This window comes from Oncorhynchus keta, chromosome 24 (genome assembly GCF_023373465.1).
Source record: "Oncorhynchus keta strain PuntledgeMale-10-30-2019 chromosome 24, Oket_V2, whole genome shotgun sequence".
NCBI classification, from domain to species: Eukaryota; Metazoa; Chordata; class Actinopteri; order Salmoniformes; family Salmonidae; genus Oncorhynchus; species Oncorhynchus keta.
This window is the reverse complement of record NC_068444.1, coordinates 41,263,054-41,291,041: the sequence shown is the minus strand read 5'-3', so window position 1 is coordinate 41,291,041 and position 27,988 is coordinate 41,263,054. Positions and strand designations below refer to the sequence as shown.

The window sequence follows — 27,988 nt, the reverse complement described above, 5'->3', positions numbered from 1 at the left end:
AACTAAGGAGCAACAATAAAATAACAGTATCAGGCTATATACAGGGGGTACCGGTACAGAGTCTATGTGGAGGCTATATACAGGGGTACTATATACAGGGGGCTACAGGGGTACAGAGTCTATGTGGAGGCTATATACAGGGGGTACCGGTACAGAGTCTATGGGAGGCTATATACAGGGGGTAGTCAGAGTCTATGTGGAGGCTATATACAGGGGGTACCGGTACAGAGTCTATGTGGAGGCTATATACAGGGGGTACCGGTACAGAGTCTATGTGGAGGTCTATATGGACAGGGGTACCGGTACAGAGTCTATGTGGAGGCTATATACAGGGGGTACCGGTACAGAGTCTATGTGGAGGCTACAGAGTCTATGTGGAGGCTATATACAGGGGGTACCGGTACAGAGTCTATGTGGAGGCTATATACAGGGGGTACCGGTACAGAGTCTATGTGGAGGCTATATCTATGTGGAGGCTAGGGGTACCGGTACAGAGTCTATGTGGAGGCTATATACAGGGGGTACACAGAGTCTATGTGGAGGCTATATACAGGGGGTACCGGTACAGAGTCTATGTGGAGGCTATATACAGGGGGTACCGGTACAGAGTCTATGTGGAGGCTATATACAGGGGGTACCGGTACAGAGTCTATCTATGTGGAGGCTATATACAGGGGGTACCGGTACAGAGTCTATGTGGAGGCTATATACAGGGGGTACCGGTACAGAGTCTATGTGGAGGCTATATACAGGGGGTACCGTACAGAGTCTATGTGGAGGCTATATACAGGGGAGTCTATGTGGAGGCTATATACGGGGTACAGAGTCTATGTGGAGGCTATATACAGGGGGTACCGGTACAGAGTCTATGTGGAGGCTATATACAGGGGGTACCGGTACAGAGTCTATGTGGAGGCTATATACAGGGGTACCGGTACAGAGTCTATGTGGAGGCTATATACAGGGGGTACCGGTACAGAGTCTATGTGGAGGCTATATACAGGGGGTACCGGTACAGAGTCTATGTGGAGGCTATATACAGGGGGTACCGGTACAGAGTCTATGTGGAGGCTATATACAGGGGGTACCGGTACAGAGTCTATGTGGAGGCTATATACAGGGGGTACCGGTACAGAGTCTATGTGGAGGCTATATACAGGGGGTACCGGTACAGAGTCTATGTGGAGGCTATATACAGGGGTACCGGTACAGAGTCTATGTGGAGGCTATATACAGGGGGTACCGGTACAGAGTCTATGTGGAGGCTATATACAGGGGTACCGGTACAGAGTCTATGTGGAGGCTATATACAGGGGTACCGGTACAGAGTCTATGTGGAGGCTATATACAGGGGGTACCGGTACAGAGTCTATGTGGAGGCTATATACAGGGGGTACCGGTACAGAGTCTATGTGGAGGCTATATACAGGGGGTACCGGTACAGAGTCTATGTGGAGGCTATATACAGGGGGTACCGGTACAGAGTCTATGTGGAGGCTATATACAGGGGGTACCGGTACAGAGTCTATGTGCGGGGCTACAGAGTCAATGTGTGTTAGTTGAGGTAATTGAGGTGATATGTACGTGTAGGTAGAGGTAAAGTGACTATGCATGGATAATAAACGAGTAGCAGCAGTGAGAGTAGCAGCAGTGTAAAAATGGGTGGGTGGGTGGGGGGACAATGCAAATAGTCCGGGAAGCATCTTGATTTTGCTGTTCAGGAGTCTTATGGTTTGTGGGTAGAAGCTGTTAAGTAGCCTACAGTGCCAGTCACAAGTTTGGACACACCAACTCATTCCAGGTTTTCCTTTATTATTTACTATTTTCTGTAGAATAATAGTGAAGACATCAAATCTGAAATAACTCATATGGAATCAGTGGTGAAAAGTACTTAAGTTAAAATACTTTATGTAGTTTTGGGGGGTATCTGTACATTACTATTTATATTTTTGACTACTTTTACTTCACTACATTCCTAAAGAAAATGATGTACGTTTTACTCCATCCATTTTCCCTGACACCCAAAAGTTCTAGTTACATTTTGAATGCTTAACAGTACAGGAAATATGTCCAATTCACACACTTATCAAGATAATGTCCCTGGTCATTCTTACTGCCTCTGATCTGGTGGACTCACTGAACATAAATGCTTCCTTTCTAAATTATGTCTGAGTGTTGGAGTGTGCCCATGGCTGTTAAAAAATGTAATAAAAAAGGAGTCTGGTTTGCTAAATATAAGCAATTTGATGTGTAGCATTTACTTTTACTTTGTACTCTTACTCAAGTATGACAATTGAATACTTTTTCCACCACTGTACTTAAGTACTTTTCAAATTTGATACTTTTAGACTTCTACTCAAGTAGTATTTTACTGGGTTACTTTCACTTTTACTTGGGTCATTTTATATTAAGGTATCTTTATTTGTACTCAAGCATGACAATTGAATACTTTTTCCACCTCTGTATGGAATCATGTGGTAAACAAAAAAGTGTTAAACAAATCAAAGCATATTTTATATTTGAGATTCTTAGTAGCCACCCTTTTTGCCTTGATGACAGCTTGGCATACTCTTGGCATTCTCTCTGAGGTAGTCACCTGGAATGCATTTCAATTAACAGGTGTGCCTTGTTAAAAGTGCATTTGTGGTATTTCTTTCCTTCTTAATGTGTTTGAGCCAATCAGGTGACATTGTCTGCGATTTATTTAGAATACAAGGCACACTTAACCAGCATGGCTACCACAGCATTTTACAGCAATACCATCTGGTTTGCGCTTAGTGAGACTATCATTTGATTTTTAACAGGACAATGACCCAAAACACACCTCCAGGCTGTGTAAGGGCAATTTGGCCAAGGAGAGTGATGGAGTGCTGCATCAGATGACCTGGCCTTCACAATCACCCAACTTCAACCTAATTGAGATGGTTTGGGATGAGTTGGACCGCAGAGTGAAGGAAAAGCAGCCAACAAGTGCTCAGCATATGTGGGAACACTTATAAGACTGTTGGAAAATATGGTTGAGAGAATGCCAAGAGTGTGCACAGCTGTCATCAATGCAAAGAGTAACTACTTTGAAGAATCTCAAATGTAAAATATATTTTGATTTGTTTAATAATTATTTTGGTTACTTCATGATTCCATATGTGTTATTTCATAGTTTTGATGTCTTCACTGTTATTATACAATGTAGAAAATAGTAAAAAATAAAGAAAAACCCTGGAATGAGTAGGTGTGTCCAAACATTAGACTTGCATTCAGTCCTTATGTTACTGTAGCATAGGCTATGTTGCAGCAAATTTAGGCCTTTATCATAAGAAAAATAGTTACCATGATGAGATGATAGGTCTACATGCATTGTGAACTACACTCCATACTGAGATCTGTCCGCACCATGAGCATTGATGATTGATCATGCAGAGAGTAGGCCGTAGAGAGGCCAGATTTAGACATCGCATATACAGTAATTTAACAGTTCCATTTCACGTCATGCTGTTGATATAAAGAATTTATTATAATTGACCATTTCTCACAGTTATTTATCCTGAGAAAAGGGAGTGATTTTGGGTGCTAGATCTCATTAAATCTCTGTAACTGAGTTCATGCTATTCAACCCTAGTGAGTATATAATGCGAACATCTAGCAACCCATAGGTTAGCAACACACATTTTAGGTAATTAGCAACTTTTTAACTAATTATAAATATTTTGCTACTTTGCAACTACTTAGCATGTTATCTAACCCTTCCCCTAATCCTAACACCTTACCTAACTATTAAACTTGACCCTAAAACTAGCTTAGCTAACATTAGACACTTAGCTAGAATTCGTAACATATCACACATTTTTCAAATTCCTAACTAATTGTACTTTTGCAAATTTGTAACATATTGTACGTTTTTCAAAATCGTAACAAATAATACGAATTGTAATTTGTATCATATCATACGAAATGGGTGATGGACATCCACAAATGAATACGTACCATACAAAGTGTAACATGTCATACGAAATCGAATGTCTCGGATTTAGGTACATGATAAATACTCTGAGACCAGGTTGCCACGGTGGTCTGCAAACCCACAACCTTCTGGCCCAAAGCCCTGTGTGCTATTAACATTCCCATGTTGCCATGTAATGCTTACAGGATCATTAACCATTTATAAAACTGCATATCTAAGGCTCTTGTCTGTCCAAGAAGTTAGGGTAAAAGGTAGACATGTTATCTGTGATCCACTTTGTCTTAGTTAATATTTTGGGTATATGGGAGGGTCACTGTATTTTTAAAGTAGGGTTTTAGGTTAAATATATTTTGCTTAGGGAGGGCCATCCATTTTCATTTCAGAAAGGTTCAATTTCCTCCATGTAAGTCTTATCATAAATAACGTTCACTCACTACAACATTCACATTTACTCGACTGTAACATACACTTTCGATATGGTGTGTTTTCTGAAATTAAGATGATTTAATTTTACCTGCTCATTGTAGTACTTCTTGTCCCAGCACCGCTCTACAGTCTGACGGTATTCAGCACTCAGACTGAACATCTTGAGAACAGAAAAACATACCAGGACTTTCTACAAGGACATAATTGAACTATTAAAACTCAAATAAGATATGTCATAGGATTTACCTGTGCAGATGTAGAAAGGGCACGCGGGATTTTATTGCTAAAATCCATGAATTATTTGAGGAAATGATAGATGGACTTTTGACAATAACTCAAAATAAAGATGAGTAATCGTAGCTAATTCGCAAATGTGTTCGTGCTTGGGTTGGCGCAAACTAATGTTTTTAGCTAACATTCTGACATTCTGGAGAAATCAAACATTCCATCTCCATAGAAATGGATTGTGAACATACTGTTTTGGATTGTGCGTATTGTTGCGTAATACTGTAGGTTACAGGTTCGATAATAGTCACACTGCGTGTGACAGGTGATGCGCTGCGCTCTCGTTGCTCACTCGTAAAAGCTAATGCAAAAATGCATGATGTCGATGATCAAATAACGAAAACATCAACATAGGAATAATTGTCAGCAAAATGATCTGTTTGATTTGATTGACTCCTGCGTAATTAAATATACAAACATGTATTTATTACCAAAACATCAATGACAATGGTAATGGTTAGCCTATAAATACAGTCTACATTTATTTACACTTGCAAATGGCCTACATCTATAATCTATTTTGAAATAACAATAATGTATATGATTGTTACAGTAATTTAATACACTGATGCACCGAACCACAACAGTGTTTTGTGAAATAGGCCTACATGTATTTCAGGAGAATGTTGCCAATTATATTTTAGCAGATTTTCGACTATGGCTCAAAATCTGTGTATTGGGCCCAAGTGACACAAGGGACATTTTCGTTCATTATATCCCCTTCAAAGTATAAACATATCAAAGGAATTTCTGTAGCAAACTGGGGCCATTTTCTCAGCTGAGCTGCTTCAGCTCTTCTTGCCAGGTGATTTAACAGTCCTATTGTGAAGACAGAGATGACCATAGAGCACTGATATATGCTACATAGCTGTAGAGAACAGTCTTTAGCATACACCAGAGAGGCTAGGAGTTATTGTGGAGGACAGAGCAGCATATGTTATAAAGCTGAGTCAGACGGCTGCTTTGTGACCTTTTTATCCCTCACAAGGAGAAAGGAACTGGCCAGATATCAACAGAAGTGCATTGTAAACCTGAAACCCACCTCATTTGCAAGCCAGGCACAGTGTATGTGTGTGCGTCTGTGTGTGTGTGTGTGTGTGTGTGTGTGTGTGTGTGTGTGTGTGTGTGTGTGTGTGTGTGTGTGTGTGTGTGTGTGTGTGTGTGTGTGTGTGTGTGTGTGTGTGTGTGTGTGTGTGTGTGTGTGTGTGTGTGTGTGTGTGTGTGTGTGTGTGTGTGTGTGTGTGTGTGTGTGTGTGTGTGTGTGTGTGTGTGTGTGTGTGTGTGTGTGTGTGTGTGTGTGTATGTGTGTCTGTGTGTGTCAAAGAGTAGAAGTGGGAAACCTGGATGGAGGGCGGAAGCTGTAGATCCGCGACTGCATGGGTCTCGGGGGGGTGTTGTGTTGTTGAAAGGTGTGGGAATCTGACTGGAGTTTAAATACAGCACAGCAACACTCTCGACGGATGTACTGCACGGTGCTGTAGTCGTTGTGTCTCAACGTTGTCCTACTAGTTCTTCCCATGGTCTTGCTCCCAGTCTCACCACAGCCCCCACCCATCATGTTGGGAGAGGCATGGCCATCATAATCATCTGGAAGTGAAATGAACCAGATCCCTGCTGCAAAGTAAACTGTAAAGCTTTCTTTGGTTTCCCTAATCTATCTAGTCCACCAGGGACCCCTGTTTATCATCCATAGAGATTTTGTAATCAAAGAAAGAGAGATTATTGGATATGACCCTATCTTTCTGACTACTAGTTTAATAGAATATACATAAAGACCATTGTTCTTTGTACTGTGGTCTTGCTTGTCAATACTGTACTGTGGTCATGCTTGTTATATATTTATATATATATTCAATGTAGTATTTGTTTTATAGTACATGATAATGACTAAGAATATATATCCCAAGACACAAGGTCATCCGAATTACTGTAACATACATGACTCCAGATATTAGACAAGACTGCCTTCTGCTGGAAAACGGAACAAATACAGTTATTAAACTAGGAAACTCAGGATGACAGATGTTCAATACATGTTGATGCATAAATAATATGTCATTTACAATTTTTTACAATCGCTAGGACCCATTTCTCAATACTTAGGTCATTTTTTCAAAACTCTTCACACAGTGAGCAAAACTAACATTCAGCTTGGCACAGCAGTTAATTTCACGTTCAAAATGCCCTAAAACTACCAAAACACTACATACATGTCTCATGTGGAAGGACCACCAGAGGGCAGGCTGGGCTCACGGATAGTAGCCCAACAAGGCATGGGAGACAAGGTAACCAGAGGCAATTAAGCACAGCTGACAGTACTAATGACATACTCTCCTTCCCCTATAAGAGAGAGAATGGAACCAGCAGAGAGAGGAGGGGAAAACTATCTCTGGAAGATGGACACCGAGAGAGAGGAGCTATCCAGGAAGAACCACTAAGACGGTGACAATCCCGTGACTTTTTGTTGTAGTTTAAAGATAATCCTATTGTGTTCCTGTTTCATCTCGAGAAGAAGATGTATGTTTTTCATTGGAAGATTTTCATTGATTATGTTGGAGTGTTTGTGTTGACCAAATGCCCTCAATAGAGAACTGTGTTCAATCAAGAAAACCTACTCCTGGGGGCCTCCCGGGTGGCGCAGTGGTTAAGGGCTGCACCACTGCGCAGTGCCACAGCGCCAGCTGTGCCATCAGAGTCCCTGGGTTCGCGCCCAGGCTCTGTCGTAACCGGGAGATCTGTGGGGCGACGCACAATTGGCCTAGCGTCGTCCGGGTTAGGGAGTGCTTGGTTGGTAGGGATGTCCTTGTCTCATTGCGCACCAGCGACTCCTGTGGTGGGCCGGGCGTAGTGTGCGCTAACCAAGGTTGCCAGGTGCACGGTGTACCCTCCTGAGACAAGATAGTAGCTACTACAACAATTGGATACCACGAAAATAAAAAAACCTACTCCTGACTCGTTTATTCCACCTTCCCGCTTTAGAGTGACGCCCAATTACTTGTTCCGCTCACACTCATGTGATTCCAATAATTCCTCTATGGGGTTGAGAAACAGAGAGTAGGGAAGGAGGAAAAATGACGTCATCCTGGGATGGGCTGCAAACCACTCTGTGACTGCAGGAGTGGTGAAACACCACATTGTCCCATACAATTACAAACGTTTTCGCCTCACTGCGAACCTCTCCTCACCTGGCACAACCCTTCCATAGAGGTCATCCCCTAATCTCATCTGAGACTACAGCTCTTGATCTTCCTCTTGGTCTTCTTCCACCACGCATATGTACACCTCTCCCTCTCCCAGCCACTCTTCTTCCTCTGTCAGCCACTTCTCTATCTCTGGCTGGGTCCATGTTTACATTACAGTACAGCATTATTCCTAAAATGTTCCCTTTTGTATAGATGGTAATGAAATGGAAAGACTAACACCTGGGTAGGTGTTCATCTACAATGGGAATCAGCTGTGGTTGGTCGAATTGTTTTGATAGAATTTCATTTTATAGATTTGGAAAATATTTCAATTCGCTATTACTGTAGAAATGTAGCAAATGTATGTCTTTTTCAATTTTGTGTAATTTTAGGTTTTGATTTTAAGTTTAACAGTTTTGAAAAGTGTATGTAAACATGTGCAAATTGGCCTGTAGGTACATAGAGTTTTGGTGGTGGTTGTGTCTGAGTGAGAAAAGAGTTTATGAAAATTGAAAGATGTAGTCATTGAATGCATTTTGTGCCAAAGCAATGAAAAATGATCCATAGTTTAGCCCACATAGACTGCTGTTATGCTCACTGTGTGAAGAGTTTTGAAAGAGTGACCTAAGTATTGAGAAATGGGTCTGAGCGATTGTAAAAAACTGTAAGTTTGTGATGAAATGTGAATTGAAACTGTAAATAGTTACAAAAAAATAACAATACAAATTGATTGCTACTGTAAATAGTAAAAATAGTCATTGAATGAAGACATAATAAAATATTTAATTAGGAAAAATTATAGAGAAATATTTAACATGCGAAACTCATGTTAAACAACATCTGGTGTGTGTGTGCGTGTGTGTGTGTGTGTGCATGCGTATATGTGTGTGTGCGCGCCCGTGTGTTTGTGTGTGAGCTGAAGTCATCCTCTGAAAAGCTGGTCAGGTTCACACCATCAAATCATCTTCGTTTATGCAGCAGAAAAGTCGACGGAAGAATCTCATGACTCTGCTTTTCTTTGGTTTAATGACCAAAACATCTTCTGGAAAAGAGAAGGAGAAGATCAATCACAACAACAAAAAATAGCTTAAATTAGTTCCAAATTAGTTAGTTATAAAACTGTCGTGTTAAAATAAAACAATAGCCAATACCTTATATTACAGAGGGAAATGAAAACCTGTCAAAGTGATCTGTGTTAATGTAACTCACCTGACTGGAGGTCAACTGGTTCATCTGTAACCTTAAGGTGGACTGGAATAGTGGCCAGGGGTGTTGTGATGTTGTCCACCTTAGCTGGGGCATCAACCAGGGGTGTTGTGATGTTGTCCACCTTAACTGGGGCATCAACCAGGGGTGTTGTGATGTTGTCTATCTTAACTGGGACATCAACCAGGGGTGTTGTGATGTTGTCCACCTTAGCTGGGGCATCAACCAGGGGTGTTGTGATGTTGTCCACCATCAACCAGGGGTTAACTGGGGCATCAACCAGGGGTGTTGTGATGTTGTCCACCTTAACTGGGGCATCAACCAGGGGTGTTGTGATGTTGTCCACCTTAACTGGGGCATCAACCAGGGGTGTTGTGATGTTGTCCACCTTAACTGGGGCATCAACCAGGGGTGTTGTGATGTTGTCCACCTTAACTGGGGCATCAACCAGGGGTGTTGTGATGTTGTCCACCTTAACTGGGGCATCAACCAGGGGTGTTGTGATGTTGTCCACCTTAACTGGGGCATCAACCAGGGGTGTTGTGATGTTGTCCACCTTAACTGGGGCATCAACCAGGGTTGTTGTGGTGTTGTCCAGCACTTTGTCATGGATAGTGGTCAAGGGCTTTTTGATGTCTGGAAGTGACAGGGGTTGAAGCAACTCCAACACCTTGACAGGGTTAGGGACAAATTTGTTGGCGATTGCCAGGTTCATGTCCACAGACTAAAAGCAAAAATATGAAATATTTAATTATAGATATTATTTAACATAACATTTGCAACATTGCAGATGTTCTATTTCTTTTTTAAAAACAATTTACCAATATTGACAACAATACATTTTTCGATCAGAGACAACTGAATGAGTGGACTTTAATAAGATAAACACTTAAAACCATCGCTTACTCCATTGCTCCCTGACTCTTCAGCCTCGTCGACGTCTGCTGCTGAGAGGAACATCTTGGGGTACAATTTCTTTGCAAACAAGGTGGCCACCACTAAACATCTCTCCTCATCACATGTGAAGGCTTCAATCTCCAGGCACTGGGATGATGGGCACCTCTTCATGATAGTGAGGAACTCTGACTCAAGGTCGTCTGATGTAGGAGGGTGCCTCTCCAAGAATAGCAGGACCATTTGTTTCAGGATGATTTTCGTGCCAAAGCCCTGCATGGCATTAGCGGCGAAGCTTGGCGATGCGGTGCAGGATGTCAGGGCAAAGCCTGAGGGTGGAATGCAGGGTGCCGGGGCTAGGCCTGTTGGTGGCAGACAAAATTAAGATCAGCCTTACATAAAAACTTGAAGTGGCACTCTAGTGTCCTTTTCACCTCAGTTAACACCTGATGTACTTAACAAAAGTCACCTCTCAACAGGTGGTCTAGGTATGTCATGACATAGCACAAGTGTGGGGGTGGGCCATTTCTCTTTTGTTCTATATTGCTTCTTTATTGTTCCTCAAGAAAGGGGTGCGGTCGATGACATCACGGATCACCATCAGACCAACACCTTGAATAGCCTGCTCCTTGAAGTTGGCAGTTGTCTCTAAGAAACTGTATTTTGCTAAAAACGTTTTCCCCTTGAGAGCAGTAGTCACCAACCTTTTCTGAGTCAAAATCACTTTCTGAGTCAAGATCAATTTCTGAGTCAAAATGCAAGTCCAGATCTACTGCTCAGTCTGGGGGGAGGGAGAAGCAGTGAGGCTGCCTCTCAACTGACTCCTCTGCACTCCAGCTGAGGGTGAAACTCAAGGCCCACTGCATTATTTCCACCTCATGCACCAATTCATTTGATTTGCTCTCTGCGCCTGCCGGGTACGCGTTCTACCTTCAGACACATGAAATGGTTCAAAATGTGAACACTATGCCTTCCCGGCGCGAGGGCTGCTGAATCAAGTGCACCTTCCACCAACAACATTAGGGCTGCTGAATCAAGTGCACCTACCACCAACAACACTATTTATTTTTTTTATTTTTATTTCACCTTTATTTAACCAGGTAGGCTAGTTGAGAACAAGTTCTCATTTGCAACTGCGACCTGGCCAAGATAAAGCATAGCAGTGTGAACAGACAACACAGAGTTACACATGGAGTAAACAATTAGCAAGTCAATAACACAGTAGAAAAAAAAAATGGGCAGTCTATATACAATGTGTGCAAAAGGCATGAGGAGGTAGGCTTGAATAATACAATTTTGCAGATTAACACTGGAATAAATGATCAGATGGGCATGTACAGTTAGAAATATTGGTGTGCAAAAGAGCAGAAAAGTAAATAAATAAAAACAGTATAAAAACAGTATGGGAATGAGGTAGGTGAAAAAGGGTGAGCTATTTACCTATAGACTATGTACAGCTGCAGTGATCGAAAATGATCACCTGTCAAAGTTAGCTGCTCGGATAGCTGATGTTTGAAGTGGAGAGGGAGATAAAAGTCTCCAACTTCAGGGTTTTTGGGTCTCTGGGATCCAGTCACAGGCAGCCAGAGTACTGAAAGCAACAAGGACAAATAGGTTTGGAACATTTGGGATGATCATTTCAGATCACCTGCTGGACATTGACATTTATTTGTATTTTTATCAGAGATCATTTAATGAGATAAGGCGGACTTTCACCTAGATAAACACTTGAAATGACCTGGAGCCAGTGGGTCTGCCTGAATCTTCAGCCTTGAGCATCAAGTCACAGTGGTGGGTGGTATCTTGGTGCACATCTTCAGTGACAAACAATGGCACTGTGAACATCTGCATCCAGTTTGCTGAGTAGGCACTGGGATGATGGGTAGCCATTTTCAGATGACATCCCAGTCGAAGGTGGAAGTCAGTTTTACTAGGTATACTTGGCAGCGTGAGTGAAGGAGGCTTTGTGATGCGGAATAGAAAGCCGACTCTGGCATTTGATTTTTGATTGGAGATGTTTGATGTGAGTCTGGAAGGAGAGTTTGCAGTCTCAGCCAGACACCTAGGTACTTATAGATGTCCACATATTCAAGGTTGGAACCATCCAGGGTGGTGATGCTAGTCGGGCATGCGGGTGCAGGCAGCGATCGGTTGAAAAGCATGCATTTGGTTTTAGCCTTTAAGAGCAGTTGGAGGCCACGGAAGGAGTGCTGTATGGCATTGAAGCTCTGTTTGGTGGTTGGTGCACAGTGTGCCAATGACGGGCCTGGTGGAATGGTGTCGTCAGTGTGCCGTGGATCAGGTTGAATCGCCCAAAGCAAGAGCAACATCATTGATATATACAGAAAATGTTTAGTCGATTGACCGAGAATTGAACCCTGTGGCACCCCATAGCGACTGCCAGAGGACCGGACAGCATGCCCTCTGATTTGACACACTGAACTCTGTCTGCAAAGTAACTTGGTGAACCAGGCAAGGCAGTCATCCGAAAAACCGAGGCTGTTGAGTCTGCCGAGGAAGAATTTGGTGATTGACAGAGTCAAACTGGCGAGGTATGAAACCTGCACAGTACTGTCTTTTATCGATGACAGTTATGATATCATTTAGTCAAAGTGATTGTGGCTGAGGTGCACCTCACCTGACTGAAACCAGTGTTTCACAGAGGAGAAGGTTGACTGGATTAGTGGTCAGTGACCTGTTTGTTGACTTGGCTTTGTCAGGGACCTTAGATCTCTGGCAGGGCAGGATGGAAGTCCACAGAGTTTGAAAGTCAACAGGGTGTCTCCCCCTTTAAGAGGGGGAACATTTGGCAGCTTTCATAATCCTTTTTCTCAGACATATGAAATTTATTGAACAGGCTGGTATCAGAGATCATTTAATGAGATGGTTTCAGAAATAAACACTTCCAGATTGTCAAGCCCAGCAGCCTTGTCGATTTGCTGGTCCAGGTTTTGCAGCTCTTTCAGAACATCTGCTATCTGGATTTGGGTAAAGGAGAACCTAGAGACATCTTGGGTGAGGAACTTTTGGGGGGGAGCTGTTGGCCAGGTTGGAGTAGCCAGGCGGAAGGCATGGCCAGCCGTTGAGAAGTGCTTATTGAAGTTTTCGATAATCATGGATTTATCAGTGGAGACCGTGTTTCCAGCCCTCAGTGCAGTGGGCAGCTGGGAGGAGGTGCTCTTGTTCTCCATGGACTTCACAGTGTCCCAGAACTTTTTGGAGTTGACTACAGGATGCAAACTTCTGCCTGAAGGAGCTGGCCTTAGAATTCCAGGACTGATTTGTTTCAGGATGACTTGGTTCCCAAAGCCCTGAACAGTTGCATATCACAAAGCTATTCGATGCTAGGTTGCAGTCCGCCACAGGATGTTTTTGTGCTGGTGAGGGCAGTCAGGTCTGGTGGGGCTGTATCTAGGGCTGCTGAAAAAGCCTGCACCTACCACAAAGCATGAAAGTAATACAAAAAATAGGAACGTAAGGCTTTATTGTTGTTTTTTAAACATTTTTGGTGATTGACTAGAAATGCCTTGGTGATCGACCAGTCGATTGCGATTGGCCGGTTGGTGACCACTGCTTTAGTGTGTGTACTTTACTGGATTTATACTTGGGATATCTCTTTTCAACAGGAAAAGTTCAACAATCTCTGGAGGACGTCTTTAACTTAATTACCAAACTGTCTAGTTATAAACCTTGAGCCAGTAAGTTACATTACAGTGAAAAATGATCACCTGTCAAAGTGATTGTGACAGTGTAACTCACCTGACTGAAGGACAAGTGTTTCATCCAAAACCTCAAGGTTGACTGGATTAGTGGTCAGGGGTGTTGTGATGTCTACCACTTTGACAGGGTTAACGGTCTCTGGGATCGCCAGGTTCAAGTCCACAGACTGAAAGCAACAAGGACACAATATTTAACAGAACATTTGCTGCATTTCATATCTCCTTTTTCACAACATTGCCATTTATTTGTATTTTTATCAGAGATAATTTAATGAGTGGACATTCATAAAGATAAACACTTGAAATGATCGCTTACTCCATTGCTGCCTGAATCTTCAGCCTTGTCGAAGTCTGCTGCTGAGGGGAGCATCTTGGGGCACATCTTCATTGCAAACAATTTGGCCACCACTAAACATCTCTCCTCATCACATGTGAAGGCTTCAATCCCCAGGCACTGGGATGATGGGTACCTCTTCATATACTCCCAGTAGAAGGTGTAAGCCCAGTACTGCATACTGTCAGAGTCGGTACACTTCTCCAGCTCCTCATTAACGATGTTGCAGAATCTGGCAGTGATGCTTTGAAACAGAGTGCAGATACGATCAGTGATAGTCAGGAACTCTGACTCAAGGTCCTCTGACGCAGGAGGGAGCCTCTCCAAGAATAGCAGGACAATTTGTTTCAGGATGACTTTCGTGCCAAAGCCCTGTGTGGCATTAGCGGCAAAGCTTGGCGACGAGGTGCAGGCTGCCAGGGCAAAGCCTGGGGGTGGAATGAAGGGTGCTGGGGAAAATTCTGTTGGTGGGGTGCAGGGTGGCGAGGAAAAGCCTGGTGGTGGGGTGCAGTGTGCCGTGGAAAAGCCTGTTGGTGGCGGACAAAGTGAAGATCAGTCTATTGTTGGGTTTTTTACAAACATGTTTAGTGATTGACTAGGAATGCCTTGGAGATCGACCAGTCGATTGCGATTGGCCGGTTGGTGACCACTGCTTTAGTGTGTGTACTTTACTGGATTTATACTTGTGATATCTCTTTTCAACAGGAAAAGTTCAACAATCTCTGGAGGACGTCTTTAACTTAATTACCAAACTGTCTAGTTATAAACCTTGAGCCAGTAAGTTACATGACAGTGAAAAATGATCACCTGTCAAAGTGATTGTGACAGTGTAACTCACCTGACTGAAGGACAAGTGTTTCATCCAAAACCTCAAGGTTGACTGGATTAGTGGTCAGGGGTGTTGTGATGTCTACCACTTTGACAGGGTTAGGGGTCTCTGGGATCGCCAGGTTCAAGTCCACAGACTGAAAGCAACAAGGACACAATATTTAACAGAACATTTGCGACATTTCATATCTCCTTTTTCACAACATTGACATTTATTTGTATTTTTATCAGAGATAATTTAATGAGCGGACTTTCATAAAGATAAACACTTGAACTTATCGCTTACTCCATTGCTGCCTGAATCTTCAGCCTCGTTGAAGTCTGCTGCTGAGGGGAGCATCTTGGGGCACATCTTCTTTGCAAACATTTTGGCCACCACTAAACATCTCTCCTCATCACATGTGAAGGCTTCAATCCCCAGGCACTGGGATGATGGGTACCTCTTCATATACTCCCAGTAGAAGGTGTAAGCCCAGTACTTCTTACTGTCAGAGTCGGTACACTTCTCCAGCTCCTCATTAACGATGTTGCGGAATCTGGCAGTGATGCTTTGAAACAGCGTGCAGATACGATCGGTGATAGTCAGGAACTCTGACTCAAGGTCCTCTGACGAAGGAGGGAGCCTCTCCAAGAATATCAGGACCATTTGTTTCAGGATGACTTTGGTGCCAAAGCCCTGCATGGCATTAGCGACAAAGCTTGGCGACGAGGTGTAGGTTGCCAGGGCAAAGCCTGTGGGTGGAATGCAGGGTGTTGGGGCAAATTCAGGTGGTGGGGTGCAGGGTGCCGGGGAAAGGCCTGGCGGTGGCGGACAAAGTGAAGATCAATCTTACACAAAAACTTTAAGGCTTTATTGTTGGGTTTTTTTACATACATGTTTGGTGATTGACTAGAAATGCCTTGGAGATCGACCAGTCGACTGCGAATGGCCAGATGGTGACCACTGCTTTAGTGTGTGTACTTTACTATATTTATACTTGGGATATCTCTTTTCAGCAGGAAAAGTTCAACAATCTCTGGAGGACGTCTTTAACTTAATTACCAAACTGTCTAGTTATAAAACTTGAGCCAGTAAGTTACATTACAGTGAAAAATGATCACATGTCAAAGTGATTGTGACAGTGTAACTCACCTGACTGAAGGACAAGTGTTTCATCCAAAACCTCAAGGTTGACTGGATTAGTGGTCAGGGGTGTTGTGATGTCTACCACTTTGACAGGGTTAGGGGTCTCTGGGATCGCCAGGTTCAAGTCCACAGACTGAAAGCAACAAGGACACAATATTTAACAGAACATTTGTTACATTTCATATCTCCTCTTTACCTCTTTATTTTTATCAGAGAAAATTGAATGAGTGGACTTTCATAAGGATAAACACTTGTGATCGTTGCTTACCCCACTGCTCCCTACTTCATCCACATTAAAGTCTTCCACTGAGAGGAGCATCTCCAGCTGGAGATTGTTCAGCAATATTCTGCCGATTATGTTGGCCACCACTAAAAATCTCTCCTCATCAAATGAGAAGGCTTCAATCCCCTGGGGTGATGGGTACATCTTCATGTACTCGCAGTAGAAAGTGTCAGCCCAGATGCTCTTACTATAAGAGTCGATACACTTCTCCAGCTCCTTGTTGACGATGTTGTTGGATCTGGCAGTGATGCTCTGAATTAGAGTGCAGATATGATCTGCGATAGTGAGTGGTGGGTGGCAAGATGCCGGGGGAAAGCCTGGTGGTGGGGGGCATGACGCCGGGATAAAGCCTGATCGTGGGGGGCAGGATGCCTGGGCAAAGCCTGGTGGTGGGGGGAGCAATGCCTGGGCAAAGCCTGGTGGTGGGGGGCACTTTCCCGGGGCAAAGCCTGGTGGTGGGGGGCATGAAAGAGGGGCAAGGCCTAGTGTTGGGGGGCATGATGCCTGGGAAAATCCTGGTGGTGGGGGGCAGGATAGAGGGGCAAAGCCTGGTGGTGGGGGAAGGATAGAAGGGCAAAGCCTGGTGGTGGGGGGCATGATAGAGGGGAAAAGAATGGTGGTGGGGGGCATGATAGAGAGGCAAAGCCTCGTGGTGGGGGGCATGATAGAGGGGCAAAGCCTGGTGGTGGGGGACATGATGCCGGGGAAAAGCCTGCTGGGAGTGGGCATGATGCCGGGGCAAAGACTGGTGGTAGGGTGCAGGATGCAAGGGCAAAGCCTGGTGGTGGCTGGCAGGATGCCTGGGCAAAGCCTGGTGGTGGGGGGCAGGATAGATGGGCAAAGCCTGGTGGTGGGGGGCATGATAGAGGGGCAAGGCCTGGTGTTGGGGGGCATGATGCCTGGGAAAATCCTGGTGGTGGGGGGCAGGATAGAGGGGCAAAGCCTGGTGGTGGGGGGAAGGATAGAGGGGCAAAGCCTGGTGGTGGGGGGAAGGATAGAGGGGCAAAGCCTGGTGGTGGGGGACATGATGCCGGGGAAAATCCTGCTGGGAGTGGGCGTGATGCCAGGGCAAAGACTGGTGGTGGGATGCAGGATGCAGTGGCAAAGCCTGGGGGTAATATGCATGGTGCCGGGGCAAAGCCTGCAGGTGGAATACAGGGTGCTGAGTGTTTTACCACAACATTCCCTTGAAATTAGAAGGGGAAAATCTATCTCATACAAACACAACTTATTGCGAAACTGTCTAGTTTCAAAACATTAGCTAATAAGTTATATTACAGTAAGACATGGACACCTGTCAAATTGATCCGTGTCAATTTAACTCACCTGACTGGAGGTCAGCTGGAGTCGTGGTCATGTTTGTTGTGATGTTGTCCACTTTGACGGGGTTAGTGATTAGGGGTGCTGTGACAGACTGAAAGCAACAAGGACATCATACTTAAGGTAATATTTGCGACATTGCAAATCTTCTTTTTATCAACAACAACAACAACAACAAAAATGCTTTGTATGAGTGGACTTTCATAAAGATAAACACTTGTAATCATTGCTCACCTCACTGCTCCCTGAAGCTAGTGTCCCTTCATCCACGTCCTTCAGCTTTACCAGCTCCTCGACCACATGGTGAACCATGTGCCTCGTTAGCATGGTGGCCCTGGCAGATGTTGCCAACTTTAGTACCAGCTCTGTGCCAGTATAGTAATGAAGATGAGTATGGATATTTGTCACCATCTCAAGGATCTGGTACCAGCCAATGTGCCAGTTGGCCTTGCCCCCTTTCTTTGTGACTTTGACCCCACACAGTGACAGCTGGTGGATTATGTCGTTTATGAGGGGCCAGTAATGAAGGTTGATGTCTTCCTCTAGGTGGCCTCTGAAGACTACATAAACTATCATACCAATGATGTTCCTCAGGAGCTCCGAGGAGATTACCAGCTGGTCAGGGCACTTTGGACGAACCTCGCTTGCCTTGGGCTCTGATAGCCAGCTGCGGATAGAGCTTAATGGAATGTAGTCAGCAGGAGCTTCAAACAGCCTCTGGACTTTGGTGCTCACAGCTTCAATGATGGTGCTGATCAAGGTGGAACTTTGGGTGAAAAGAGCTCTCCTAAGGTCCTCAGGGCTGTTTAGGCACTGGATCTTACGTTGAGTGAGTGGACCATCCTGACACCAGTGGAACGGGAGTAGTAGACTTGAGCGACAGGAGGAGCCTTCAGAACTCTAGAGAGGTTCTCCACTACTGCCAGCACTATGGTGACACTCATGTCACTCAGGGCCATGGAGGACCGGTCACAGGGGCTTTCCATCTGGCAGGACCAGAGGGCCTGGAGCAGCCTGGACACGATGTCCACCACCACCTTAGAGGGACAGCACAGCTCGGAGTACGGCTGGAAGGCCAGGCTCTGGGAAATGCTCTTTCGAGCTCTTACAACTTCATCGCAGACCTCAGGGTTTCTAAAATATACAAGCCAGATAGAGAGAAGAGGAAACACTTTTATGCACTTTGAAACGCATCCTCTGTAAGAAATGTGCTACATACAGTAAATGAAGTTTGATTGATATCGGCCCCTGCACTCGTCATTTCATTTAGCATCAGTAGATGGATAGAATAATACATAGACCAAATAATTGTAACATAAAGAGTGAATGTGACTCACAGGTAGGAGAGATCAGCAGTAAAGTCAAGTGAGTTAATGGCCTGACTAAGGTCGGTGGCCAACTCAGTAAAAGCCTCATGTTCAACGTCCCTCATTCTGAGTTGAGTGTTCACCTCCCAGGTCTGTCACAGGAAACAGGGGGTGCCATTAATGCCCATAGCAGTGAGGGTAAAATATTGATATCAACATACCATGAGCCAATGCTAAATAAGGACATTGTTTATTAGAAAGGATAACTCACTAACTGTATATTATCTCCACTTAACTTATACTGTAGACATCTTTCTAATCTCTTACCAGGTGACTAATGTCATTCCCTTCCTCTGCTTCCTTTCTGAACCTTAAAATCAAATACAGAGCAACTGAACATTCCTGCCTTTTTTATCCTTCCTCTACTTTCACATTGATTTCCCATTGAGCCTATGACAGTGATTCAGTGGCGAAGCCAGACATTTGTGGGTGGGCCTGCAGACATTTGGGTGGGCCAGAAACATACTGCTATTGTACACATTTTGCCATGAGGCTAAGAGAAAATGCATTTTTAAAGCTAACTGATATGTTAAAGCAATATAGATATGTTGACTGATAAAGGCACTGAATTATGAGCTGAGTTGTTTGCTAAATGAACAAATGAAGTAGGCTGTGGCATGGTGCATATAGCCATAGAAGCACAGTGAAATATGCCTCAATGCAGTCATATTTGTGGCTTTCAGTTAGTTATTTTTGGCAACCCATCCCGGGAGAGTGAATGTCATTCCAGAACATCTGTTCTGTTATATTTCATCAAATTTGTGTACTGATTGCTATGAACTCTATCTGATGGTGTTTAGGTAAAAAGAAAATCATGTCCCATTCAGAACACAAGCAATTAAAAAGATATATACATATTTATTTTACTCAAGCCGAGTTGGTGGACCTGGCTCCCCAGTGGGCATGTCTATGCCCTTGCAGTGAATGACAGTGGTAGTGTACATGGCATTGAGATCCTATAAAATTATAAGGGCTATGTCATAAACGCTCAAAGTTACAGAATGGGAGGAAAATGGCAGCCTTTGTGGTCAGGGATAAATCCGGAGTGAATTGCAGTACAGCAGCCTGGCCTCAAATACTAGACGTAACATAGTAAATGTAAATTTGTGACACTCAAATGAGTATGATATGTTACGTTGTACATAAGAAATAAGGATATTTAAGCCAAAAACAAAACGAGGGAGGTTGGTTGGGGAAGTCCCAAAGGTTGCGTGTTCGAATCACATCATTGACCATTTTATAATTTTAGCGAATTAGCAACTTTGCAACGACTTAGAACTCTTTCGCTACTTTGCAACAACTTAGCATGTAAAACAACCCTTCCCCTAACCATAACCCCTAACCCCTAACCTTGCTAACGTTAGTCACCTAGCTGATGTTAGCCACAAATAAGTGGAATTCAGAAACATATCATATCTATTGCAAATTCATAACATATTGTACGGACTGCTTTAAAAAAAAAGACATCTCTATTTTTGAGGTAAATGGTATGTTACAAAAGGGTCCTGACATTTTTGTGGTAATTTTACTTGTTTTTGAAAAACTTACCCCAACCAGCGATTCACTTCCTCATCATCGTTTTGCAGTACTGGGGCTCTGAAAAAACATGAACAAATGCTCTCAATATAGTAATGCTGGTCTTTAGATGTTGTACACATGAAATTGCGTCATTCCAAATGTATCCGCATCGTTTTATTCCATTTTGTGTGAATCAAGCTGTTTCCCCTATACAGCTGTTCCATTCTCTGTGTAGCCTGCTGCTAGAATGGACGGAGAGGTATCCCTCGACTAGCAACAAAATGTAATATAACGTTGTGGATAAAGTTCAGAATGATACAATTCTACCCCACCTGCCCTGAATGACGGGTCGCCACTGTAGCTGACAAACATACTGTGCAGATAATGTTCAAATTCATTGTTTTACACAATATTTTATCATAGCACTGGCTGACCACTGGCTTAACAACTCCCTTACCAAAATGGCTGACCTTTTATACTGTCATATGAAGGTTCATGTTCATTCTAGTATTCTGATTCCTAATTATATGGTACATAGTACAAGTAGCTGTACTCACCGCTCCAGGGACTTGTTCTTAATAAGCCAGTTGCTCATGTCCTCCACGGTGGTGTGGTGAGGGACATGACTCTGGAGACCTTGTCTCTGGAGCACCAAAAACTGCTTCATCAGCTTCTTCTGCAAGACAAATCATGTTGTCAAAAAGACAACCTAGGGTTTGCTTTAGCCGGTCTGAATTGACAGGTGGGCGGGGTGCTGCTGGAAGTGGTGTTTGAGGGCCAGTAGAAGGGACTTTTTCCTCTGGTCTAAAAAACAATATCCCAATTCCCCAGTGTAGTGATTGGGGACATTACCCTGTGTAGGGTGCCGGATTTCTGGTCACTAAAGATCCCATGGCACTTATTGTAAGAGTAGGGGTATGAACTACGGTGTCATGACTGACCCTCAGACCATCATTGCCACCTAATCATCCCCAGCTTCCAATTGGGACATTCATCCCCTTCCTCTCCACCGTAACTATTCCCCAGGTCATTGCTGTAAATGAGAATGTGTTCTCAGTCAACTTGCCTAGTAAAATACATGTGCATCTTTCCCTTTCATGGTGATTTGATATGTAGTGTGTCTTGATGCAGGAATCAGTAAGTTTTAGTTATAAGCGATTTGATAAGAAAAACAAATCGATGCACTGACATTTGTTGAAAAAACACATACATTTTCCTTTCAAAATAAAATGGTGCTGTTGTTGATGGACCTCATGAGCTGGACCTCACTGAGCTGGATCTGTCTGAGCTGACTTCTATGTGTGTGTGTGTGTGTGTGTGTGTGTGTGTGTGTGTGTGTGTGTGTGTGTGTGTGTGTGTGTGTGTGTGTGTGTGTGTGTGTGTGTGTGTGTGTGTGTGTGTGTGTGTGTGTGTGTGCGTGTAAATTATGTACAGTGGGAATCATAAGTATTCATCCCCCTTGTGGATGTTTTCAAATGTTCTTGTGTGGGATTTTTTGTCAATGATCTACACAAAATACTCCATCATGTAAAAGTGAGAAGAAACATTTACAAATGAATAAAAATGAAATAACTAAAATATAGTTGTTGCATAAGTATTCACCCCCTTGTTTAGGCAAGACTAAATTAGTTCAGGAGTAAAATGTCGCTTAACAAATCACATAAATTACATGGACGGTGTGAAAAAATAGGGCAAGACCTTGGAACTAAAGTTCTATCTGACATTTTGGTCAAAATTGAGTTATTCACATAGTTATTCACAGATATGTCCGATTTTTCTTGTACTCCATTTACATTGAAAGAAAAATGTCTGAAAGTTCTGTCTGAGCAAACATCTTTTAACTTGGTGCTATTAGGTTCTGTCTGCAATCCAATTATACAACTGGGATGTCAGTAAAAAATAATTGTCTGTAAGGTGATATACAGCGCATGGAAAGTATTTAGACCCCTTGACTTTTTTCACATGTTGTTACATTACAGCCTTATTCTAAAATGGATTAAATTACATATTTTCCTCATCAATCTACACACGATACCCCATAATGACAAAGCAAAAACAGTTTTTCAGACAAGTTTGCAAATGTATTAAAGGTAAAAAACAGTAATACCTTATTTCCATAAGTATTCAGACCCTTTGCTATGAGACTCTAAATTGAGCTCAGGTGCATCCTGTTTCCATTGATCATCCTTGAGATGAGTCCATCTGTTATAATTTCAAATTACTGTAAATGGTTTAGAAAGGTCCCACAGTTGACAGTTCATGTCAGAGCAAAAACCAAGCCATGAGGTGGAAGGAATTGTCCATAGAGTAATAATAATATAATATATGCCATTTAGCAGACGCTTTTATCCAAAGCGACTTACAGTCATGTGTGCATACATTCTACGTATGGGTGGTCCCGGGAATCGAACCCACTACCCTAGCGTTACAAGCGCCATGCTCTACCAACTGAGCTACAGAAGGACCACAGAGCTCTCAGGACCATAGAGCTCTGAAACAGGATTGCGTTGAGCATTGAAGGTCTCCAAGAAGACAGTGGCCTCCATCATTCTTAAATGGAAGAATTGTGGAACTACCAAGACTATTTCTAGAGCTGGCCACCCAACCAAACTGAGCAATTGGGGGAGAAGGGCCTTGGTCAGGGAGGTGACCAAGAACCCAATGGTCAATATGAAGGAACTCCAGAGTTCCAGAGAACCTTCCAGAAGGACAACCATCTCTGCAGCACTCCACAATCAAGGCCTTTATGGTAGTGGCTAGATGGAAGCCACTCCTCAGGAAAAGGCACATGACAGCCCGCTTGGATTTTTCCAAAAGGCACCAAAAGGTTTCTCTGATCATGAGAAACAAGATTCTCTGGTCTGATGAAACCAAGAAAGAACTCTTTCGGCCTGAATGCCAAGCGTCACATCTGGAGGAAACCTGGTGGTGGCAGCATCACGCTGTGGGGATGTTTTTCAGTGTCAGGGGCTGGGAGACGAGTCAGGATTGAGGGAAAGATGAATGGAGCAAAGTACAGAGTGATCCTTGATGAAAATCTGCTTCAGAGCGCTCAGGACCTCAGATTGTGGCGAAGGCTCACCTTCCAACAGGACAATCACCCTAAGCACACAGCCAAGACAACACAGGAGTGGCTTTGGGACAAGCCTCTGAATGTTCTTGAGTGGCCCAGCCAGGCTATATACAGGGGGTACCGGTACAGATTCTATGTGGAGGCTATATACAGGGGGTACCGGTACAGAGTCTATGTGGAGGCTATATACAGGGGGTACCGGTACAGAGTCTATGTGGAGGCTATATACAGGGGTTACCGGTACAGAGTCTATGTGGAGGCTATATACAGGGGGTACCGGTACAGAGTCTATGTGCGGGGCTACAGAGTCAATGTGTGTTATTTGAGGTCATTGAGGTAATATGTACGTGTAGGTAGAGGTAAAGTGACTATGCATGGATAATAAACGAGTAGCAGCAGTGAGAGTAGCAGCAGTGTAAAAATGGGTGGGTGGGTGGGGACAATGCAAATAGTCCGGTTAGCATCTTGATTTTGCTGTTCAGGAGTCTTATGGTTTGTGGGTAGAAGCTGTTAAGTCGCCTACAGTGCCAGTCACAAGTTTGGACACACCAACTCCTTCCAGGTTTTCCTTTATTATTTACTATTTTCTGTAGAATAATAGTGAAGATATCAAATCTGAAATAACTCATATGGAATCAGTGGTGAAAAGTACTTAAGTTAAAATACTTTATGTAGTTTTGGGGGTATCTGTACATTACTATTTATATTTTTGACTACTTTTACTTCACTACATTCCTAAAGAAAATGATATACGTTTTACTCCATCCATTTTCCCTGACACCCAAAAGTTCTAGTTACATTTCGAATGCTTACCAGTACAGGAAAGATGTCCAATTCACACACTTATCAAGATAATGTCACTGGTCATTCCTACTGCCTCTGATCTGGTGGACTCACTGAACATAAATGCTTCCTTTCTAAATTATGTCTGAGTGTTGGAGTGTGCCCATGGCTGTTAAAAAATGTAATAAAAAAGGAGTCTGGTTTGCTAAATATAAGCAATTTGATGTACAGCATTTACTTTTACTTTGTACTCTTACTTAAGTATGACAATTGAATACTTTTTCCACCTCTGTATGGAATCATGTGGTAAACAAAAAAGTGTTAAACAAATCAAAACATATTTTTATTTGAGATTCTTTAAAGTAGCCACCCTTTTTGCCTTGATGACAGCTTGGCATACTCTTGGCATTCTCTCTGAGGTAGTCACCTGGAATGCATTTCAATTAACAGGTGTGCCTTGTTAAAAGTGCATTTGTGGATTTTCTTTCCTTCTTAATGTGTTTGAGCCAATCAGGTGACATTGTCAAGTGTTCCGGAGTTCTAAATTGAGCAGCTGCTGAAAAATGAGCTCCTGTATATATTGAGATTTAAATGGTTTTTTAGAGTGAAGTACATCGAAAAAATCAAGAGAAAACTGCAAGACTCAATAGAAGACAAAACAAGGAACAAACCAAAAAAGACAGGCTTTTGAAAAATTAACTATTTTTCATAAAATTGTACAGTTATCTTAGCTAGCTGAATTGCTAGCAGAATTGTTTACTTGTTGCTAAGCAGTTGCTAGGGACTCTCCTGGAAGAAGCTAGCTAGCTTACAAAGAATAACAACAAAAAATATCTAGTTAACAGAAGAAAGGAAGACAAAATAAGGACAACAGAAGGACAGAAGAAAAAGGAAAAGAAAGAGGACAACAAAGTGAAACAGTCAGCACTTCTATTGCAACTTCGTATTTCGTCGTCCTAACGTAGTCTACACTGCTATCTGCCCAGCAGCTAGCCAGCTAGCAAACGTCCACCGTCTACCGAATAGCAGCACTGTAGAAACTATTACACTCAACTGAACGACTTGATTAGTGTAGTGTTAGCTAGCTACATAGTTGTCTTTGCTGTCTTCGTATCCAAGATAATTGTGTAGTTTAGAGCGTGTAGTCTTAGAGTGATTATCTTAATTTACCGAGGTTAGCTAGCCAGCTATTTGTCGTCCTTAACGTAGGAGACACTGCTAGCTAGCCAACAGCTAGCCAACGTCTACTGAATAGAACTTCCGCACTCAACAACCCGATCGCATTCCGCTTCGCTCCACAGGTAGTATCACATTTTCATTTCATTTCATTACAGCACAACGGTTTGATTTGTTTGATCGTAGCTAGCTACATAGCTAGCTACATAGCCGTCTGTGTATCAAAGATAATTGTGTAGTCTAGAGCGATTTTCTAGGTTAGCTAGCCAGCTATTGTCGTTCTTTTAACGCAACGTAACGTAATCAACACTGCTAGCTAGCCAGCTAGCACTGTAGAAACTATTACACTCAACGGAACGACTTGATTAGTGTAGTGTCAACAACGCAGCCACTGCCAGCTAGTCTACAAAGTCAACAACGCAGCCACTGCCAGCTAGCCTACTTCAGCAGTACTGTATCATTTTAATCATTTTAGTCAATAAGATTCTTGCTACGTAAGCTTAACTCTCTGAACATTCGAGACTTGTAGTCCACTTGTCATTCCAATCTCCTTGCATTAGCGTAGCCTCTTCTGTAGCCTGTCAACTATGTGTCTGTCTATCCCTGTTATCTCCTCTCTGCACAGACCATACAAACGCTCCACACCGCGTGGCCGCGCCACCTAATCTGGTGGTCCCAGCGCGCACGACCCACGTGGAGTTCCAGGTCTCCGGTAGCCTCTGGAACTGCCGATCTGCGGCCAACAAGGCAGAGTTCATCTCAGCCTATGCCTCCCTCCAGTCCCTCGACTTCTTGGCACTGACGGAAACATGGATCACCACAGATAACACTGCTACTCCTACTGCTCTCTCTTCGTCCGCCCACGTGTTCTCGCACACCCGAGAGCTTTCCTGAGGACGGCTCACCTCTCACAGTTCTGGGCGACTTTAACCTCCCCACGTCTACCTTTGACTCATTCCTCTCTGCCTCCTTCTTTCCACTCCTTTCCTCTTTTGACCTCACCCTCTCACCTTCCCCCCCTACTCACAAGGCAGGCAATACGCTCGACCTCATCTTTACTAGATGCTGTTCTTCCACTAACCTCATTGCAACTCCCCTCCAAGTCTCCGACCACTACCTTGTATCCTTTTCCCTCTCGCTCTCATCCAACACTTCCCACACTGCCCCTACTCGGATGGTATCGCGCCGTCCCAACCTCCGCTCTCTCTCCCCTGCTACTCTCTCCTCTTCCATCCTATCATCTCTTCCCTCTGCTCAAACCTTCTCTAACCTATCTCCTGATTCTGCCTCCTCAACCCTCCTCTCCTCCCTTTCTGCATCCTTTGACTCTCTATGTCCCCTATCTTCCAGCCCGGCTCGGTCCTCCCCTCCCGCTCCGTGGCTCGACGACTCATTGCGAGCTCACAGAACAGGGCTCCGGGCAGCCGAGCGGAAATGGAGGAAAACTCGCCTCCCTGCGGACCTGGCATCCTTTCGCTCCCTCCTCTCTACATTTTCCTCCTCTGTCTCTGCTGCTAAAGCCACTTTCTACCACTCTAAATTCCAAGCATCTGCCTCTAACCCTAGGAAGCTCTTTGCCACCTTCTCCTCCCTCCTGAATCCTCCTCCCCTCCCCCCTCCTCCCTCTCTGCAGATGACTTCGTCAACCATTTTGAAAAGAAGGTCGACGACATCCGATCCTCGTTTGCTAAGTCAAACGACACCGCTGGTTCTGCTCACACTGCCCTACCCGGTGCTCTGACCTCTTTCTCCCCTCTCTCTCCAGATGAAATCTCGCGTCTTGTGACGGCCGGCCGCCCAACAACCTGCCCGCTCGACCCTATCCCCTCCTCTCTTCTCCAGACCATTTCCGGAGACCTTCTCCCTTACCTCACCTCGCTCATCAACTCATCCCTGACCGCTGGCTACGTCCCTTCCGTATTCAAGAGAGCGAGAGTTGTACCCCTTCTGAAAAAAACCTACACTCGATCCCTCCGATGTCAACAACTACAGACCAGTATCCCTTCTTTCTTTTCTCTCCAAAACTCTTGAACGTGCCGTCCTTGGCCAGCTCTACCGCTATCTCTCTCAGAATGACCTTCTTGATCCAAATCAGTCAGGTTTCAAGACTAGTCATTCAACTGAGACTGCTCTTCTCTGTATCACGGAGGCGCTCCGCACCGCTAAAGCTAACTCTCTCTCCTCTGCTCTCATCCTTCTAGACCTATCGGCTGCCTTCGATACTGTGAACCATCAGATCCTCCTCTCCACCCTCTCCGAGTTGGGCATCTCCGGCGCGGCCCACGCTTGGATTGCGTCCTACCTGACAGGTCGCTCCTACCAGGTGGCGTGGCGAGAATCTGTCTCCTCACCACGCGCTCTCACCACTGGTGTCCCCCAGGGCTCTGTTCTAGGCCCTCTCCTATTCTCGCTATACACCAAGTCACTTGGCTCTGTCATAACCTCACATGGTCTCTCCTATCATTGCTATGCAGACGACACACAATTAATCTTCTCCTTTCCTCCTTCTG

At 44.0% G+C, this 27,988-nt stretch overlaps 1 protein-coding gene across 1 annotated transcript in view; it reads right to left on the bottom strand.

Moving 5' to 3' along the window:
• The window catches only part of LOC127906074 (uncharacterized), a 31,603-nt gene extending 13,245 nt beyond the window's left edge, over positions 1-18,358 (bottom strand). The window contains exons 1-5 of the mRNA XM_052478438.1: positions 17,796-18,358; positions 17,568-17,655; positions 16,227-17,382; positions 15,965-16,091; positions 13,987-14,531 (exon numbers count right to left, since the gene is read on the bottom strand). Coding sequence (XP_052334398.1) covers positions 13,987-14,531; positions 15,965-16,091; positions 16,227-17,366 — 1,812 coding nt within the window. The 5' untranslated portion in view covers positions 17,367-17,382; positions 17,568-17,655; positions 17,796-18,358. The remainder of the gene's footprint in view (positions 1-13,986; positions 14,532-15,964; positions 16,092-16,226; positions 17,383-17,567; positions 17,656-17,795) is intronic.
• Between the last annotated feature and the right edge of the window lie 9,630 nt (positions 18,359-27,988).